The sequence below is a fragment of the Paramormyrops kingsleyae genome, chromosome 20 (assembly GCF_048594095.1).
Source record: "Paramormyrops kingsleyae isolate MSU_618 chromosome 20, PKINGS_0.4, whole genome shotgun sequence".
Taxonomy (NCBI): domain Eukaryota; kingdom Metazoa; phylum Chordata; class Actinopteri; order Osteoglossiformes; family Mormyridae; genus Paramormyrops; species Paramormyrops kingsleyae.
Window position 1 is genome coordinate 18,985,066 of NC_132816.1, and position 20,403 is coordinate 19,005,468.

General features: G+C 50.5%; 1 protein-coding gene across 5 annotated transcripts in view; it reads right to left on the reverse strand.

The window, feature by feature from the left end:
- Nucleotides 1-3,231: 3,231 nt before the first annotated feature.
- The window catches only part of add3a (adducin 3 (gamma) a), a 66,566-nt gene continuing 49,394 nt past the window's right edge, over nt 3,232-20,403 (reverse strand). For 4 of the 5 annotated variants that reach the window (XM_072703984.1, XM_072703983.1, XM_072703985.1 and 1 more), the window contains 13 exons: nt 19,436-19,574; nt 18,569-18,720; nt 18,091-18,171; nt 15,465-15,614; nt 15,114-15,257; nt 14,921-15,019; nt 12,407-12,580; nt 11,241-11,504; nt 10,301-10,417; nt 9,158-9,241; nt 7,413-7,536; nt 6,355-6,447; nt 3,232-5,834 (listed from right to left, as the gene is read on the reverse strand). In XM_072703984.1, coding sequence (XP_072560085.1) covers nt 5,584-5,834; nt 6,355-6,447; nt 7,413-7,536; nt 9,158-9,241; nt 10,301-10,417; nt 11,241-11,504; nt 12,407-12,580; nt 14,921-15,019; nt 15,114-15,257; nt 15,465-15,614; nt 18,091-18,171; nt 18,569-18,720; nt 19,436-19,574 — 1,872 coding nt within the window. In that variant the 3' untranslated portion in view covers nt 3,232-5,583. The remainder of the gene's footprint in view (nt 5,835-6,354; nt 6,448-7,412; nt 7,537-9,157; nt 9,242-10,300; nt 10,418-11,240; nt 11,505-12,406; nt 12,581-14,920; nt 15,020-15,113; nt 15,258-15,464; nt 15,615-18,090; nt 18,172-18,568; nt 18,721-19,435; nt 19,575-20,403) is intronic. The other variant, XM_072703986.1, reaches the window with a different exon arrangement.

The following is a 20,403-nucleotide window of genomic DNA, read 5'->3' on the forward strand; positions in this document are numbered from 1 at the left end:
TACAGTTGAAACACTCAGCTGCGTGAAACTGGAAGCTCCTTTGGACGAGAAGCATAACACAAGAACATGTTAGCAGTGTGACGTTTCAATTAAGGCTCGTTCCTACTGCAAGCTGCACGGCGAGAGAGGGGTGACCGCACGGCGATAGAGGGGTGTCCGCACGGCGAGAGAGGGGTGACCGCACGGCGAGAGAGGGGTGTCCGCACGGCGAGAGAGGGGTGTCCACCTTCACACACGAAGACATTCCCGATTCCTGTGAACCTGCCGCAGGTCTTCTACCCCCTTACACTGTCCCCTCCAGCTGGGAGACTCTTCACAGCTCAGCCGCCACAACTTACAAACCCCTCTCGGGAAATGCACCCCCCCCACCAGCCACCATGTTTATTTGGATTCTGCTGCACTGCTGGCTGCCTCCATGAAGTCATTGTGTTTCCTCATGTACGTCAATCGGCCAGCCTCCCTACGACTGCTTGTTACCAAACGTGACCCCTGTGACCTTTAAGCAGCAAGCAGCCTCCCTCCCCCTCCGTCTCACTCCCTTTCAAATAAGTGCACACATACCCCCCCCCCCACCCCCCACCACCACCACTGCCGCCATTGTCTAAACTCAATTGTTGCGTCCTACCATGATAGGCTGACGGTGGGGGGGGCAGACTGAAGCACGGTTACTCAGGCATGCCATCTGCTCCTCCGGCCCCCTGCCCTCCCCCACTCCTTGCTCCTTCAATCCCCCCCCCCTCCTCCTGGAAACAGGGGGATGTGGGGTACTCCATTTCCCTTGGATGAATCCAGCTGAAGGACGAATGCTCCGGGGGGGGTTTACACTGGAATCAGTTAAGACGGGCACGCCGGCAATCCACCGCAGCAGTGCTCCAGTGCCACTTGGGTGTGCTGAGCCGGTCCATATCAGTGAGTTTGCAGTACTTACAAAGGCATGCAGCAGCTCTGCTCAGTTCTGCTCTCGCCGAGGCACCGCTGCAGGGGATCAAAGCCGTCACTCCAGTTTCTCCACTCTTTGTAACCGGGGAGATTCCTGCTCTGCTCCGTTCGCATAAGGCTACCATGGAAACGCAGGGGTCAGGACCTGGCGTCTTTATATCATAAAAAACAGAGTTCCGCCAGTTTCGTCTTTTCCATTTGCTGCCTTTTCAAGTTGCCTAAAGTGGGACAGACATCTGAGACTCGGATTCTCCTGGCAAATGTCATTAATGATTATTTCACTTATCAAAATAAAAGCCTTCTCAAAAAGACGCTCACCTTTTTTTTGGAGTAGGACGCATGCAGTAACGACATGCGCCTGTAGGGGCGCCGTCCTGCCCATCTGCATTGGAGCCGGCTCATTGTTTTGACACTCACAGCAAGAGGCCGTCTGGAGAGCAGAAGGATGTGTTCCCCCCCTCCCCAGCCCAGAACTGCTCGCTGTGGCCCCCATGTATTTCTGTGATTCGGCAACTTCTTACAATAATCTATTGAACATTACAGCACAGGCTGAACATCCTCGATTGTTAAACAGCTAAACGCGTCTGTGATTATAAATACCTGATCTCGGCTAAAAGCAAGACAGATTTTAATTATAGGCCTATATATATCTATTTGTACTTCTGCAGTTACATGTATACTTGCAGGATGTTTTGTGCTGCGTAATTGTTACATGTTACTGCCTGGGTGGTGTGAGTAGGGTTTCCTGTGTACCGACGTACAAAAGGCAAACAAAGAAACTTCACTTTTGCAGTGCAACACTTTCACGCCACATTCATTTTTGATAAATTTCCGATTCCTTTAATTCGAAGTGACTATTACACTTAATTTCGGATTTAAACTAAGACGTCGGTTGTGGTGTATCATTGTGAATGCGAACTGTCGTGGTCGACGTGGTCGAATCCAAATTGAAAATATTGATGACTCCATGATACTAGCAATACAATCCGTCTTGCATATTTCATATGTCTTAGCAGGTGAAGATCTGTTTCCAAGCTACCCCCATCTTCTTCATTTCCTTTTGTAAAACAAAACAATTGGGGAGCATTAATTAATACTAATAAGAAATGCACCGTTTGGATAAGATGCCCCCGACAAACGAACAGCAGGTCAGACGTGACAGCTGACCCAGCGCAGGCTCCCCCCACCCCCGCGTGCAGCGAATGGAGGAGGAAGCGGAGCAGCCGGAGCACAGACCTCCTTTGCGGAAGTGAGCACCGTCCTCCTGCTCAGTCTCAAGGCGGCAGTCTGCCTTCAGGGAGCGACGTAGAGACTGGAAGCCTCGTCCGCAGCGGCGTAAACGCGACATCCACAGGAAGCGTCGTGAATGTGCAGCATCCCAGCGTTAAAAGCCGACTGATTTTTTTAAAGTGCCGCTTTTGGTCTGAGGACGCGATCGCTGCAGAGTTGCGCTAGTATTCAGCGTCATCTGACAGCTCAGATAAATCGGCATGATAAACTGTCAGGGCTGCCAACTTTGGTGAGCTAAATGGAGCGAGACTTTCAATTCGAGACAAGTCTGCACACGCATTTTCGTGTACGTAACAGTTTTATTACATTGGAAATGGCCTGTAGGGTTTGCAAACTACACAAACGCTTTTTTTTAGGTTTATAATGGAATAATATAGGTTTGCCGTAAGATTTCATGCTGAAAGCCTGAGTGTACGTGAGAGCCACCCTGCACATGCCGAAAGGGCCACAAACAGAAACCGAATAAGGTGCAATGAACCAGGGACTGCGCGATATACAGCAGTGTGCACAAATGTGTGAAACAGGTGTCTGCGGCAGCATTGCATCTATGTAAAACTTAAACGTAATTTAATATGAACTTAATATAAACCAAACAAACGCTAATATTTTGAATCCAGTTACAATCACATAATGTTAAACACGGAGATGAATACATAACATGCAACGTAAGCCTATTAAATATGCAGTGATATGTTTGTCACGCTGTTATTTGTACTTTTACAAGCCGGGACGCCGATTAGCCCCCAGCCGCCACACTCGCCTTGCTTGGGGGGGCGCTCCGCCCCGCCGCCCTCACGATTAATTTATGCTCGACTGAGCTGCTAAACCGCTGCTGCCAGCGACAGAGCAACAGTAATAACATAACCGGCGCGGTTTCAGTAACCTTTGATTGGTGTCGTAGTCGATCACCAAAATAAGCCGAATGGAAACTTGAGTTTAGCAGGTAAAAAGGCGCCCATACGTGCGCTGCTCCGCCAAAAAATCATACAATTTACCACGAGCTTCTTAAAATACACTTTATTTGTGAATTTACACTGATTAGCAATACATCTAAAAGCAACTCCATGACATATCCATTTACATAGTTTCCACAGGTCACAGGTAAGCTTGGCTCAAACTCGCATGCCGAAGCGATCTGAGGAGAAAGAAAAATCAAAGAAAAGACGGAAAAAGCAAACAAGGTGCGAAACGTCAAGAAAAAAAATCAAAGCCAAGCCATTCGTCTGGGAGTAGTTCGCGCTCTTAAATGGTTAATAAATGCTTTAGTATTCTGGTAAAACTAAATTTTAGAACATATTGTAATACAAATGGTAAAAGGTACATTTGAACAGAAAACAGTAGCCTATGAAAATCTACAAGTTAGAATGTATTGGTGTTTGTTGGAGAGACCCTCTCCTACAGAGTAAATGCCAACGTCTGCCGCCTACGTGAAGGTACCGCCTCGTTCAGCTTTCATCCATCTCTGTGTCCAGACCCAGACCCAGCCAAAGCAACATGCTATTTACACAGCTTAAAAGAAGCCCCCCCTGCTCTTCATGTCAAACGCAAACAATTCACATTGCTGGCTGGGATATTAAGCTGTGGTAGCTCTGCAGAATGACAGACAGCTCAACTTCGGCCTCTCGAGGTGAACCGCCCCCCCTCCCCCGTCTGGACATGCTCCAGAGGGGGAAAAAAAAATCTGCAGATGACTGAGGGGAGACCGAATAGGACCGATCATTAGAAGCTGAAAAAAATATTAACTTTCTGAAGAACTTCAATTGGAAGCGGTCAGACAAAGCGATACTGACACCACGCAGTGATTGACACCTGTGCAAGCCTATGGGTGGAAAGGGGGCGGGGCTTAACCCACCGGAGTGTCGCGTTGATCGGGTGTGTATCCGCCATGCCTGTCAATGACCTTGGAGCCTAAAAGGTCAAAATGGTGGACCTTAAAAACCAAATTGCATAAGACCAAACTGCTGCCATTTGTGCTTTATCTGGGGGGGGAGAAAGGGGGTGGGGTATTTTCATTTTTGAAACAAACTCAAACACAAATGACATTTTGCTGTAATGCACAAAAGTATCCATTACTTGTCATTAACGCACTTACCAAAACCTAATGTATAGCACGCCCTGCACCTGCCTGTCACAAACATCCCCTTTCTCTTCTCGTTCTCCTTCATTTGGTGAAACTTCTGCATCTACAGTTCGCTATATACCACAAAAGTGCAGCAAAGTAAAATAAAAAATATATAATTAAAAAAATCTATAACCACTTTTTAGTTTTTTATATATAATATATATTTATATAATCTCCTTTATATAGTTTTAGTAATCTGACCTATAATGCCTTTAATATAATCCTATAGAAACAGGCATTATCAAATTGTCAGCGGTATAAATTCATAACATGCTTCCTATTTGAATTCTATTCTCTGAAAAAATTATAGAATGCGTATAAAACAGGAGCTACCACCAGGCTTTCGGTTTCTAAAAAGTAAAAAAAAATAAAAATAAAAATTGAGTCGTTTGAGGAAAAAACAAGAAGAAAAAAAAAACCAGAAAAAAACGTCAAGATTGAGAGTCACTAAAACGTGATTTTTTTTGTGTGTTTTTCCATTTGGCAAGAACGAAACTTAAAATAAAATAAAAAAAGAGGAGAAAAACAGCTTGAACGCTACACGGGTTAAAAACAGTCAGTGCAGAATGAACGGCTACTCCCCCAGAGGGCGACTGGCCGAAAGTCAGCCTGGGGGGGGGACTAATGGCTGGCGAGCCGCTCACGGGGAACGCCTCGCGATCTCGTACTAACAGTTTCCAGTGTGGCATCAGCCTCCGCTAGCTGTCCAGCTGCGATCCGCTACGGACCGGGGGATTTATGACATGAATGGAGGCGGGTCCTAAACAACAATAGCAATAATAATCAGAATAAACCAAAGCTGGTAATACAAGGGCAGAGTTTCCAGGGTGAAAGCTATGAACAACCTCGGTTGTGCAGTTTAATTGCGACTGACGCGTGTCGAGCTGCAGCGCCTGCGGCCGCAGCCCGGCCCGTCTAGGATGCATCTGCAAGGCTTGCGCTCGAATCCTGCGTTCAGTGCTTGGCAGAGGAGATGGGAACGACAAGAGCCAGTTTTTTTTAAGGAAGCTTCCCACTTTGTTTGGCTCACAAATTTATAACCCCCCCCCCCCCCACACACCCTCTCCCCCTTCCTGGAGGGGGAGGGGAATAATAAAGCACCCCCTAGATAGAGATTTGTTAAACTCAAGTCACCACTTTCACACTATTTTTTCTTTTCCTTTCCCCAAAATGTGCAGCGTCATTTTTAACAGGGTGGGTCGCAAACACGGCCCCCCCCCAGGGCCTGGAGCCTAGGCCTCTCCCTTCTCCTTCTTTTTGCTCTTCTTGAGGAAGGAGGGGGTGCGGAACTTCTTCTTCTTCTTGTTAGGCGACTTGGACGGGGAGCTCTCGGGGGACAGCGCCTCCTCGATCTTCTCGCCGGCCCTGGGCGTCATCTCTAAGCTCTCGCCGCTGGTGGTCAGCTGACTGATGCGCTTGCTGAGCTCCAGCTCCGTGTCGTGGTCGTCGTCCTTGCCATTGAGCATCACGCCCGTGTGGTTTTCTGGGGAGGGGGGGGGGTGGTGGTGGTGGAGGGAGGGGGGTGTCAGGACATCAGGCTGAACAGCACAATCATGCAGCTGACTTTGTCTCTGTACGCAGCCTGTCAGACAAAGCTGTGTTATTCCTCTGCTAAACACACAGCCTCCCTACGAATCCCTACGGCTTCAGGCTTTAACACCTGTTTACACAGCTGGGGAGAGCAATGAGGGCAAGGGCACCATCAGTGGGCAACTCCACCGCATACTGACCTTATATTACCAGCCCAGTGCTTATTAAGTATCAAAAATTCCAAGGGTTTAAGCTCTGTCTTTGAAAAATACATTATTAAATAGGCAGGACTTCCATAGAGTAAAGTTTCCAGAGGTTAACGTCTGCAGGACAGCATCAGGTTTTTAAAAACGTTAACCTCAGACTCCCCCCCCCCCCCCCAGCAGAGGCACAGAGGACAGAGGCGGCCATGTTAAAGGGTTAACGGCACGATGCGTCCTGATTCTGCTGACGGGTGGCTGTTCCCTTGGTACCTTCTTTAGCTGCAGTGCTTTGTGCAGACTCAGTTTGAGACACAGAATGAGAGAGAGTGCACCCGTCCTCTGAGGTTTGCACGTGTTCACCATCTGCAAGGTGGGGGTGGGCGGTTAGTGGTTAAACACACTGACATACACACACTTAGATGCCATGCAGAGTCATTTGATTTAGACACAGATCCGACACTGATAGTTAGGTGTTCCTGTGTGAGCTGCAGGTATCAGGTTTCATTCATTACTGCCTCCCTCCCCCAGACTGGTGCATTACCTTTGCATTAATAAGTTAATACCTTTGCTGCATGAATACATCATCCTGAGCGACCTGACAGAATGACGCAGAAGTCCACCAGTTAAGCCACAAGGATCTGCATGTCCACACGCTCGTGCGAGACACATGCAACATTCGTTAATGTTCCCATAATGCAATGCACCACATCACGTCAACGTGAATTGGAGGCAGTTCCGGAGGTTCATAGGGGCTGGGGGAAGGTTATTGTGTCACATCACTGCAGTTTTTGTAGGAAGCCTACAGGCGGGATGAGAGAAGGCAGAGGTGTTCCCTGGGGGGGGGGGGGGGGGGCAGGTCTTTGTCTCACTGACATTACAGACTACCTTCAGTATGTCTGATGTAACACATACACACCTTATAGGCTGTTAAAAATGCAAGTGCGGATTATGGGTCTTTTGGTAGTAAACAGAAAACCAGCCATCTGGCGCAGGACGTATGTTAAAGTGCAGTTAGAGCAAAGAGACAGTGACACACAGTGGCCAGAGGCCAGGCATGCGGCAGACAGTCGTCGCTCCCGCTATGCTAACCCCTCCCTCCCCATGCTGGAGTTCCTCACCAGTGAGGCTGTCGCCCCTGCAACCCATCGATTCCTGCCTCAAAGGCACTCCGTCGTGTAAGATAATTAATTAAAATTGACCCGCTCCTCTGAGAGCACACAGCCCCCCTCGTTCAGGTAGAAAGATCAGCCGCTGGTGCCCTTCTTAAAGGGACACGCGCGGCCGTGACGGCCATGCCCCGGCACACGGCCGGGTTCCGGTGGCCTTACCCTCCATGCCAAGCTGTCCACGTTCCACGTTCTTCTTGTACTGCTCCAGTTCCTTCTCGGACAGCTGGTTGAACGGGTTGGGAGGAAGAGGCTCCATCTGGTCATCTTCGGGTGCCACGAAGGGCTGGGGAGAGGCCGACATGGTTGGCATGGCGACACAGGGCTGCCTAAGCGCTCGGACACATATACACCGAAGAATACGGCGGCACAGGGCTGCCTAAGCGCTCGGACACATATACACCGAAGAATACGGCGGCACAGGGCTGCCTAAGCGCTCGGACACATATACACCGAAGAATACGCCGGCACACGGCTGCCTAAGTGCTCGGACACATATACACCGAAGAATACGGCGGCACATGGCTTTAGGTCGCTAGCTTTCACTGTCAGAGCCGCGTGTTTGGATGCCTCATGGCGAAACGTGTCAAGCCTTTGCTTGTGTGAGTGAGCACTAGACCCGGCTGAATCCTGGACGGTTTTACCGGAAATTACATTCCATGTAAATTGGAGAACCTGATACTGGAACGGCATTGGCTCAATTCTGTAAGTGGGAGGGGCAAAAACAAACAACACAATTGGCAGGGACCACCTGGCTCCGACAGGACTACAGCAAGGACCCCACAAAAACACGGTTTTGAGAAGCGGGGTAGTCGGGGTACACAGGTGAGCCCCCTCCTGGGTGCTCAGGGGTGGGGGGGCGGGGGGACCCTTTGGTCACCCAGTTGCCTGCTGTAGATACGGCAGATTCTCTGCAGCCGTCAGATCCAGAAACGTCATCAGGAATAAAGGGCCGTTACCCTGAGCGTTTTGGCTATAGGTCCAAAGTGCCCTTTCCCCATCTGGTCGTCTCCCTCCACTCCATGTGCCGCACAGTGTGTCCTGCCACAAAATGGCCGCTGTCCACCGGCGGCACGGAGCAGCGCTGTGGACGTCTCACTCTGGTAACCGTCACACGCTTCTTCAAACTACCAGGCCGACTTCTGTTCTTCATTTGTGTTCTGGAGCACAAATCGCTTCTAGGAAACCTCAAAACGTCATTCGGCGAGGTAACGTTACAGCAAAACCCACTAACGCAACCACAAACGACCTGGGAAGAGCATCTGAAAACACTCCGTTATTATTTTAACGTGATCCTGACCCACAATTTGGGAGAAATTAGACCAGGGGATGAAAAAATAAAAAATGCAACAATTCACTGCCTGATGTCATTGCACAAGGCTGGCGCAGAGCAACTTGGCATGAACTGCAAGCTGCTCTGAAGCTTAACACTTAGCGCCACCTAGTGAGTACTGTCAATATAGCAACATAACATGATTAAATTCATTTGTGCAGAGATTGCATTATTCTGCCTTTCCTTCCACCCTCTTAATCCATGTGCAGGACACCAGCCACAACACCAGCAGATGTGCTGATTTAAGGTCTCTTAGGAGTTTGTCCACCGTCTGACGTTCATTTTGCTGCAGGAAAGGCCATTCTACAGGCCCTGCAAAGTCCTCTTCAACAATTAACTTTGAAATTAAAACAGCATAACATCTATAATAGGATGCACCACTACAGAGTGCTGGATGATTCTTTTTAAATACAAATTGAAAAATATTACAGGTTAAAGACCCAACTGAGGTCATTCAGAATCCAGTTTGAGCAAACAGATCAAGATATAAATGATGCATGTTAAACACAAGTGTGTAAAGGGTCTATAAATGTGACGAGACGCTGAGGAACGAGGCGGTTATGGTGGGACTCACCGGCTGACGATCCACTACGATTCCGGCCAACACCAGCGACTGAGGTCCGGCTGTCATGAGGTCGTGTCTGTTCTGCTCCCGGATCTGTGAAGCATAGTGGGAAGTCTGTTAAAATGCAGCGAAACAGAAAACAAAGACGGAGACACAGAACAAAACCCTTAAGCAAACCTGAACCAGCAAAAGGCCAGACCGCCAGAGCTTGGCAGAGAAACGGTGCATTAACAGCTGTAATCAGCATCCGGCTCACTGGTGGTACCAGCAGGCCTGCTAACACCGGTGGTACCAGCAGGCCTGCTAACACCGGTGGTACCAGCAGGCCTGCTAACACCGGTGGTACCAGCAGGCCTGCTAACACCGGTGGTACCAGCAGGCCTGCTAACAGCATCATTAACCTATCTACAGGAAAAAAAATTATGTCACTGAAGTACCTGACTAGCATTTCAAGGAGATGGGGACAATGATGAGGTGAATAATGTCATAATGCTGTAATGCGATTCAGCGAATCAGGGTCCGGCATGACAATTGGCCAATGAAAGAAGTCAGAGAAAAGGGCTGCGGTGTAACTGCCAATAATTTTGGGCCTGCAGGGACTGGACAGGAACTGCAATGCCGGGCTTTTCGCGGCTCCTGTACCTTTAAGTGGCCAGCCTCCGTCCCCAAAAAGCCTACAATCAGCTGACTCATCTTTAGCAGAGAGCGGACCGGGAAGCTGCTGATCCACTGTGCGAATTCGGCTCAAGGCACGTCACAGCTGAGCTCGAACAGCCCCCCCCCCCGGTCTAAACATCATCAGACTGAGACCATCACCAGGACGACCATTTCCCAGGAGTGAAACTGCACCCTCTAATGGTCAAATGAAAATGGCACTGGAACATATTAAAGTTCAACAAAATGTAATTATGTTGTAAAGTTATATTTGGAAATTTTTGTTTAGTCATATCAATGTGGAATAGTAATTTAAATGTATTTAGTATGGTTTTACAAATTATTTATCTGGATGAATGAGGCGCTCTCACCTTGCACCCCCCCTAGAGTCACCTATGGTGAATCCGCAACCAACCCCCACATGCCGATTAGGGTCACACTTCAACTTGGGCTAGGAGCTAATGGTGGGGCAGGGGCGGGGCTGCCCTCCTTACTCACTCTGTTTCTCTTCTCCAGCACTTCACTTGGGTTTGTGTTCAGGGGGACGAATTGATTGGGGTCCTCGATTCTGATTGCAGTGCCGCTGCCGTTGCTGGAATCTTCTGCCTTCATCCACTGCAAGACGACGGCGGATTGAGTCGCACACAGATATCACGAGCAAACACTCCTCCTCCGGCAGCAAAGCGCAGGATGTTCGCACAGTATGTGCCGGTACGCAATTCAAGCATGCAGTTCTCCAGGTCTCCACACGAGGGCAGTATTGTGTACAAAATAAAAGCCTATTGCGACTTAACCATATATGAAAACCCTCATAAATCACTCGGACGAACTCAAACAATACTTCTGTCCCAACCCTGAATAATCAATCATACAGATGTTACTCAGCATACAACATGACACTAATAAAAATAACAAATCCAGACAATAACATCTGCGGCAGGATGTTCCTGTTGTAAGTCGGCAGGGAACTGAATCGTTTTCAAACTCTCTTTTCCTTCTAAAATCCATTTAAAAAGCCACAATCATAGTTGCACATATCCTGTTCCTTTGTGTACACAAATTTCACTTGGTTTGTCTGGAGGACAATACTTCCAAGGGTTCCTATGGAGGGGCGGGGGGCAGACCAGTAGCACCTGACAGACCCAAATCTCGAGGTTCACTCCAGAACTGGGCTGGAGAGATTCAGGTACTGATTCATGGTACTTTACATGTAAAACAGCATAATCATGACCTCAAATTACCCATAATGGTAATAGGGACGTAAGCAGGGCAGATACAACTGGATGTGGAAACGGACGAGACTGTGCATTTCCGTTAACGCTATGAGCCACCAAGATGCCAATCATAACCTGACCATTGAGGTTTGGCCATCTGATAAAAGTTCTGAAAGAGAACCGAGCACATGAGCGCCCCCTAGCTGCGAGGAATGGAAGCTCACCATGGTCTTGGTCCGGGGGCTGCCAATGTCCTCTTTGTAAGCGTCCTCTGCCACGCTGACCTTGGTGTAGCTGTTGGGTGAGTTGAGCCACCGGGTCTTCTCCCGCTGCTGTCGCTGGGACAGGAGGCGCAAGGGACGCCGCGGGGCGCCGTCCTCGTCGTCGAACACGAAGGCCGTAACCGTGGCGGGGATCTCCACCTCGCTCTTGTGACGGGGCTTCTCCCGCACAATGGGGTGTCGGTAGGCGTAGCCTGTCCGGTAGCCCTGAGAACAACATTGCGCTTTAGCGCCCCCCTACTGCCAGAAATGTCATTACAGCCCGATCATCTCTCTTCTCATGAACATCCTGAATTTGTTAGGCTCTCCATTTCCCAGCAGTCAGATAGTTACCAGGAGAAACAGGGTAACGTTCCCTGTAGCGAATTTAAGAGTCCTACTCTGAAAAGCAGCTGTTTTCTTTTGATATCTAAATTTGTAAGTCCTCAGTTTCCTGTTATTGAAACGACAGATTAAAAAAAAATCTCTGGTTCTCAAGTTTTTCTGTGCCGCAGTGACCAATGCGTTGGGTAAACAGCAGCAAATATGTTCAGCAGAGGCAGCGACCACAGCTGGGACTGATACTGCCTGTCAGGTCTCAGTTTAACTCCGAGTTCCGGCCAGGAGACTCAGACGCCACAGCTACCAAGTAGAGGGGTGTAAAGGAAACATACTGGAGACTTGGGGGGCAGCTGGGAGGAGCCTTACCCCCCCCTTTCTGCTGCGTTAGCGAGCCACTGAGCCCATGGTCGATGACTCAAGGTCATCTAACGAGTTCCCCGAGCAGTTTCCTTCAGGCGACCACGGGGCAGGGGTCACGAGGCAGGTGACAGAGTCACAGGAAAGGGCGACCTGGTGCCCAGACGCACCATCTGGGCTCGTGGTGGTGCAACGACGTGTGGACATTCACACAGCAGAGGCCAACGCTCACAGCGGCTGCATCGGGAAAGCCTGTCCAGAGAAGGAGAGCCAGCAGGACCTTCACAAAGATCTGCAGATCTTCCGATTGGGCTTGGGGAGTTACAGTCGAGTACCTCGCTCCAGCCGCCTCCTCGGCCTGGTTCCTTGACCGGTAACCCCCCCTGCCCCGCCCCTTGGCCCCTCCCCTCCCCAGTGGCCCCGCCCCTCACCAGGTTGTCCAGCATCCTCATCAGGGACTCGAACTCCAGTTCCCCCGCTTTCCACTTGGTCTGGCTGCCCATGTTGACCCCGGCGAGTGCCACTCCGTGGGTCCTAGGCTTGTACTTCTCCACATCCAGAACTATGAGGTTGTCCATTCCTCCAGCACAGGAGAAAGCGTTTACCTGAGGATGCACAGATCAAGAAGCTGCGATGGGGGGCGGGTGGTGGTCGTGTTTGTGGCTTTGCACCTGTGGGGGGCCTCCCACACATATGGGTTTACACAATTTATTTACATAATAATGAACAACATGTTTGGAACCTTTCACTTTTAAATTTGTCTAATTTTTGTTTATTGGGAAAAAGAATGCATAATGCACACAGACAGGATATTATGGGATCAACAAGGTTAATATGCCTCAGTTATAGAGAGCAGGTTTATTTATAGAAATTAAACAGGCTTTGCAGTGCGGATTATTATGTTTGCTTCATGGGGGTGGATCAGTGCGCTTATTACGCCCCCCACCCCACCCACGTCAGTCAGACCCCCCAGATTTCTAAGCCACTAAATCCCATTAACCTATTTCAGGATAAAATGACTTTTTAGTCCTGGAATTAACAACAAAACAGTTTTATTACTATGTTACAGTGTAACCACTTGTGGGGGGGGGGTTAACTAGGAATTTATAGTGAAGAAAGTCAGGTTGAGTTCGACTTCAGAAGACAAAAAGATCAGTAACACATAGTTGGACACGACCTCTGGAAACAGTATATAGTCCACAAACTGTGTGCATGCGTGTCTGTGCGCATTTACATCACAGATTCATTTCAGTCATCATGTTCACTCCTGCCAAAACACATTGCACTTTCAAGCTTTAATAAATGTTAATGCTTATCATCAGGAGTTTATTTTTCCTTTGTTTAAACGGATAAAATCAAAGTGTTTCATATCAAAGTGGAAACCAGGACACACCATTTCTGGTCCTGGGGGGTCAGTCTGCACCACAGTTACTAACACACCTTATTCACCAGCTAATTACCAGGTTTAGCAGGTGTGTTTGAGCAGGGAAGTCAGCAAACTGTGTTACAGACTGGCCCTCCAGGACTGGATTTGTGGAATCCTGGTGTAGACTAAAGGCAGGAGTGGAGTCAGGCGGCCAAAAGTGTGTTGAAAGGAGGAAGATTTGCAGCGTTTTAACGAAAGGAACTGCTGCTGGTCAAACCCGTTTGGGAAGCTGAACCAGGGATAAAAATGTGTGTGTGTGTGTGTGTGTGAAAGAGCAGGGTGCTCACATCACTGGGTGTGAATGTGTCGGGATTCAGAGGGCACACGCCCAGCGTGTAAAAGTGTGCCTCACTTATTCATACGCGCATGCCATGCCACTTCCAGTAGCCACTCTAATAGCACAATAATCCTATAATAATAATAATCCTTTGACATATTTATTTACGTTGAGCTACTTGACAGGTATCACCGAGAAACGTATGTCTGCTACCTGGTGCCATTACATCATGACTGTGTCATTCCAAGACTGAACAGGGAACGGCAAAAACAGATACACTTGTGTGAGTGATGCTAATGCGAAGGCCGACGCTATTGCTAATGCTAATGCCGACGCTATCGGTAATGCTAATGTTAAGGCCGACGCTATCACTAATGCTAATGCCGACGCTATCGGTAATGCTAATGCTAAGGCCGACGCTATCACTAATGCTCATGCCGACGCTATCGGTAATGCTAATGCTAAGGCCGACGCTATCACTAATGCTAATGCCGACGCTATCGGTAATGCTAATGCTAAGGCCGACGCTATCGCTAAAGAATGAATGAATGAATGAATGCCTTTTATTGTCACTATACCCATGTATAAGGCCACTTAAAATTAATAAATTGTTTTACATGGCCGCCCGCCTCAATTTTTTGGTGTCGCCTCGATTTTTTAAATATTTTATATTTAAAAAAAAAATCCGTTTTTTTCACCTCAAAAACTGTCAGAGATCGTCAATGTGCCAAATCCTGATATCCTGTGCACTGTGAGCAAGTAGTCTCTTGTAGGGTGGTCCAATAATAGTGAATTCAACATTGAAACAATGGAAGTGCTGTTGTTTTGCTATTGTCAGGAGGACGCTTTTATTGGGCCATTCTGTGGCAAGACCATTAAACACTTAGACTAGGCATTTGTTTTGAAGGTTTCTCTTTTCTTGTAATTGTTTGAACTATTGAGAGTTTAAAATGTTGAGATACTGACAAATTAAAGTTTAATTTTCTAGTTTTAGTATATCTCTGTTGCCGATCGTCTTTTCGCTAAAAATATAAAATATAAAACACCCTACTCACCAATATTTTAGAAGTTTGAGTCATGTAAAACAATTTATTAATTTTAAGTGGCCTAATGAGATTAATGCTAAGGCTGATGCTAATGCTAATGCTAAGGCCAACGGTACCACTAACGCCAGCTACGTTATAACACTATAGCTTATAACGTTATAACGCTACGGCTGGAGGGTCAGGCTCCCACTGGTACCTGGATCTCACACGCAAACTGCGCAGAGTAAATGTAGTGGAAGGCCTCCTCCATGGTCTCGCCCAGCGCCACCACACCATGGTTCCTCAGCACCAGCACCTGCAAAGTGGATACGTCCAGACCACCAGTTGAGGATGCGGAAAGGGGAGCCCATAAAAGAGCACAGGGGTGGGGCGGGGGGGTCGTCGCTCACCTTGGCAGACGGGCCCAGGGCTTTCTGCAGCTCGATCCTCTCCTCCTGCTCATCCAGAGATCCCTGGTAGTTGTAGTAGGCGATGTCCCCGAGGATGAGGGCCTCCTGGGAGATGGGCAGGATGCCGCACTTCATGGAGGAGACCTGCAGCCAGGGGGGGGGGGGCATGGAGAACGAGGAGTCAGGACTGGGGGTGCAGAAACGCCCAAAGCCACAATGAGCTGAACGAGAGAGGCAGAGCGCAGCAGGCTGTTACTGAAATGGACCCCCATCTGGGGTGTTTTACTGGCTCCGGTTAACTTCAATCTGGAAACACCCCCTCCACTCCCCAATCCCCCGCCGGGCACTCACAGCGGCGGTGGCGGGGGTGTGCACGTGGACCACGCAGCGCACGTCGGGCCGCACGGAGTAGATGGCAGCGTGGGGGCTGAAGCCGGGCTGGTCGATGCGCAGGTTGGTGGTGCCCTGCTCCACAACATCACCCAGGATGTTCACCTTCACCTGGGGACAGAGGAACGTGGAGGTGCGGCTTCCATGGAGAAGAGGGACGCCCTGCGTACCGCCGCTGAACGACCGCGTGCATAGCGACACACAGAACAGACACGTCTTCAGAAACATGCAGCTTGGACAAGCTAACAACTATTAGCATAACTACTACTACTATTAATGGTGTCAGGATTTCACATCTGCAATCTCCATCATCAGGGAGGTTCCTCTTAACACATCTGAGAGCGATTTGCGTGGATTCTTCTCATAAATACATCTCCACGCCACAACTACACTCTTCCCCCCACATCTGTTAGACCCTCCCCCCCACCCCATGTGTAATGACGTTAAGTATGATCACTGAACAAACAAGCGAAGCCTGCCAGAGCCAATCAAATCTTCCCGAGTCACATGTTCAGATTCCCCCAAGCACAAATACTTCTATGCCGTCTGGACGACGAGAAAAACAAAGCCATGGGATGGTAATTGTTGGATGGAAAATACCAGAACTTGCCCTTGATCCGTCCGTCAACGAGCGGAGCGGGTCAGTGCCCCGGGTCAGCTTGTTGCCAGTGGTAACGTCAGCCCATCCAGCGGTTGTGTGTGTCACTGCCAAACTCCGTAAACAGCCCATCGCCTACGCTGATGGCATTTCCTCTAAAAACCAATGCCCCCCCACCCCCAAAAACCCCCTTGCCCCAGTGACAACATGCGTGGTAATTAAATTAAACTGCCACTCCCATGAACTGATTACTCAATGGTTCACAGAACGGCTTCAGTGGGGCCCTGAATCTAAAACAAGAGGGCCTTACTGGAAAATACCGCGCTGGGGAGGACGGGCCGGGGTAAAAAACAGATTAGAGGGCCCCCCACACCATGCTGCCGATACGTGGGGGGGCAGCACGCAACGTCTGCCGGAAGCACGTGGGAATATGCCAGAAACAACTGGAAGGAGGTGGAGCCTAGTGCTGCAGCAATGTGGGGGGGGGGGGGGCGCTCTCATCCAACCAAGAAGTCAACAGCAATTGAAAATGGCATTAAATAAAATGCTATGTTATGATACAGTACAGTATGACATGGATCCCGCTGTAATGCGATTCGGACGGCCTGGCTCCCTGCCGTCACGTTTCCTCTTGACAAAGCAGGAAGTTTCCCTCTTCTATCAGCAGTCCCCCATTTCCCCCTGGCTGGCAGGTAGGTCCACATGCAATGCTGGGGGATTTGGGCAGCGCTCGGGGCGCCGCACCCACTAAGCCATTTAGGGATTAATCCCATTCTGAGGCAAATAGCAGATCAAACATCTTTAAACGACCTGCAAGGGAGGCTGAACTGAGCCCCAGACGGTCTGACTGCATTACAGAGGCAATTAAACAAACTTCCTCTCATCACGCCCTAAGGAACAACTTGAGGCAAAACTGGAGAGTGATTTATTCATGCGGAGCCTGTGGATTGGTCGGCGTTGGCTGGCCTGATAGCTCCCGGAGGGGGGGGGTGATTTTTCGCACCAGGGGCACCATCAGCCTGGAAACCGCTGAACCGCGACGGAAAGCGGCACCTGGACGCGCGGGAGCTGCCCGCACATGCCGGGGGTCACGCCACGTATCAGGAACCTGCTCACGGTCAGGCGAGGCCCAGAGAAGCCTCAGAGAGGAGCGTGACAGAAACATCGTTATGCAGGAGAAAATGCAGGGAGACAAAAAGGATCGCATGCCTACCGGTTACTGCGGCGACGCCAGCATGCGACGCCAGCATGCGACGCTGCCGCTTGCCAAGGCTCGCATTTCAGTTAATCCAATTCTCTGTTTATATATTTTGGATAAACAGGTTGCTGATTAACTAACCGGAAAGCCGACGCCCCTCTGCGGGCTAACACCGACACCCAGACCGGCGCCCCTCTGCGGGCTAACACCGACACCCAGACCGGCGCCCCTCTGCGGGCTAACACCGACACCCAGACCGGCGCCCCTCTGCGGGCTAACACCGACACCCAGACCGGCGCCCCTCTGCGGGCTAACACCGACACCCAGACCGGCGCCCCTCTGCGGGCTAACACCGACACCCAGACCGGCGCCCCTCTGCGGGCTAACACCGACACCCAGACCGGCGCCCCTCTGCGGGCTAACACCGACACCCAGACCGGCGCCCCTCTGCGGGCTAACACCGACACCCAGACCGGCGCCCCTCTGCGGGCTAACACCGACACCCAGACCGGTGCCCCCCCCCACCTCTGCGGGCTAACACCGACACCCAGACCGGTGCCCCCCCCACCTCTGCGGGCTAACACCGACACCCAGACCGGCGCCCCTTTGCGGGCTAACACCGACACCCAGACCGGCGCCCCCCTGCGGGCTAACACCGACACCCAGACCGGTGCCCCCCCTGCCCTCTGCGGGCTAACACTGACACCCAGACCGGCGCCCCCCCTCACCCTCTGCGGGCTAACACCGACACCCAGACCGGCGCCCCTCTGCGAGCCAGAACGAGCGCTTACCAGGTTGGCTGCCGTGGCTTCTGCGAAGGACAGGCCCCGGGGGATGATCAGGATGTGGTCCTGCTCTTTGCTGATGCGAACCTGAGAGAATGAGAAATTAAATCAGTCGGCAGAAAGGATTCACAGGTCAACAGGGCAGGAGAATCCGTCCGGCCTGCACCTTACGCAGGGGAACCCTATCAGACTAACGGCTAACGGTCACATGGTCACCCTGGAGATGGGAGCTTCCACTGTCATGTGTGAAACATTAGCGGCTGTTCGTCGGCTCTGACGTCGTCCTTAATTTGTTGCAGATCTGCTAGCATTGTTCCCGCCCAATCTCCGTTAGGCGCTTTAGGGTGAACACATTGTGGGAAAGGCACTATATAAAAATTAACCGAATTAAACCGAAGTTAGCTGACGACAAGCCAGGCCTCCGAGCAGGATCCCCAGCTGGGCTGTGCAGAGGTGGCTGGTTTTGGTGGGTGGGGGGACTTACGGTGATGTAGGAGCTGGAGAAGTGGGCCCAGCTGAAAAGGTCCACCAGGCGGTAGAGGCTGGCCAGTTTACAGCGAATCTGCTTCTCCCCCTTGGCCAGTGTGGAACACTCCACTCCGTACATGTCGTTGATGGGAGTGACCATCCCGAGGCCTGGGGGGGGGGGGTGACAGGGGCAAGTAGAGAACTTGGGTTCAGGAAGGGTGACACCCCCAGCAAAATATGCACCTATGCACCCGGCCCGTAGCAGATCTCCCACACTATAGCCTTTAACTTTCCAGAACCATCTCCATATAATGGAGCCTTAACAGGCGAGTTATGTGGAGGGGGGGGGGGCTTTCTGCGAAGTGCTTAGCGATATGATCATGTGATCACAAGCGCCATGTACTTCTTGTCTGTCTGCTGATGTTACGTTTTATAGTATTTAAGCTGAGCTTCACAGGCCAGAGCGAGCCGGAGAATCAGCGGGCCGGCTGCACTGTTTATGTGTCGTTTAAATAAGAGTCATGTGCTACGACAGTATGACGCAGGATTTCACAGTGGGGGGGGGGGGGGGGGGGGGACCATCTGGGAGCATTTTACCCCGAAGACCCCCTGCTTCACTGAAACGGGGCTCACAGAAGTGCAAGCAAACGACCAAAGAGCAATAAGTACAGACGAAACACTCAGACGGGACGTCAGACCAACCGGCGAGTCCCACAGAGACCCGGCAGCCTGATTCCAGAGACAGACCCAAAATATGAAGCAGTTAAGAAATCATATTCCTCATGCCGATGTCATGATGGGAAGGGCTGACACCGCAAAACGTGAAAAAGGTGCTTCCCCGTGCGTGCCGGGGGTGCAGATAGGCGAAGGCGGCGGTGCTCACTGAGGGGGGAGGTGGAGAAGCCAGCCACAGAGCTCGCCATGAAGAAGTCGGCGATCTGTCGCAGGGCCAGTAGCCCCGTGGGGTTGTTCCCCTTCTTCATCTGTTCCTGGATCAGTCCTTCCAGCTCATCCTTAAAGGCCTGGTAAACCAAACAGAGAGAGAGAGAGAGCCAAGCAGGCTCATGAATACAGCCTTCAGATGGCCTTTGGGTGAGTCCATCTGATTGGTCAGCCTGCAGAACTGTTCTAATTGGTCTTGGCGTGCTCAGCACCTGATTGGCCGGGCTACAGAGTCTCAGTGTCAGATGGGATAAATCCTCGTCCAGGTCTTCTGGCAGCAGATTAGGACGCCCGAGAGCCGTTATGAGATCTGACAGCCTCTATTTGCACTGTGACAGACTTCAGGAGACTCAAGGACTCAAATTTAACGACCTGAGACAGAACCCCGACCATGTCGACTCATTAGGAATGTAGGACTTTGGCTAAAAGGAGATTCAATAAAACCCACTCAGGTCAATTAAATTCAACGGACTAAAATTCAGTAGATGACACTTAATACCAACAAAATTCACACTGAACCTGGATAAAGGAACAGGATAAAGTGGAACAGGAAAACTAAAGTGTCCATATTTCCAAGTAAGAGTTAAACATCTCATCATGTACAAGTGCACAGGAGAAATGGGTAAATTGGAACAGGAAGTGGGCGGAGCCTTTAAAGGACACCCTCTGAACTGGGATAACACCAGTCGGGCAGCTGGCCGAGACTTCCAGCATCTCTGACCCCTTCGGAAGGCCATGGCATGAGAATGTAGGGATTTCTCCGCTTTTCCTGTTCCCACAGCGACCCGTCCATGCCGCAGAAGGCCGGGCGTCACCGTGGAAACCTCCGACCGTTCTGGAACCGCAAGGGCACCGGACCCCGCGGCCGCTGGCACAGATCGTCACGCGGCGCCATCGCGCTGGCACCGC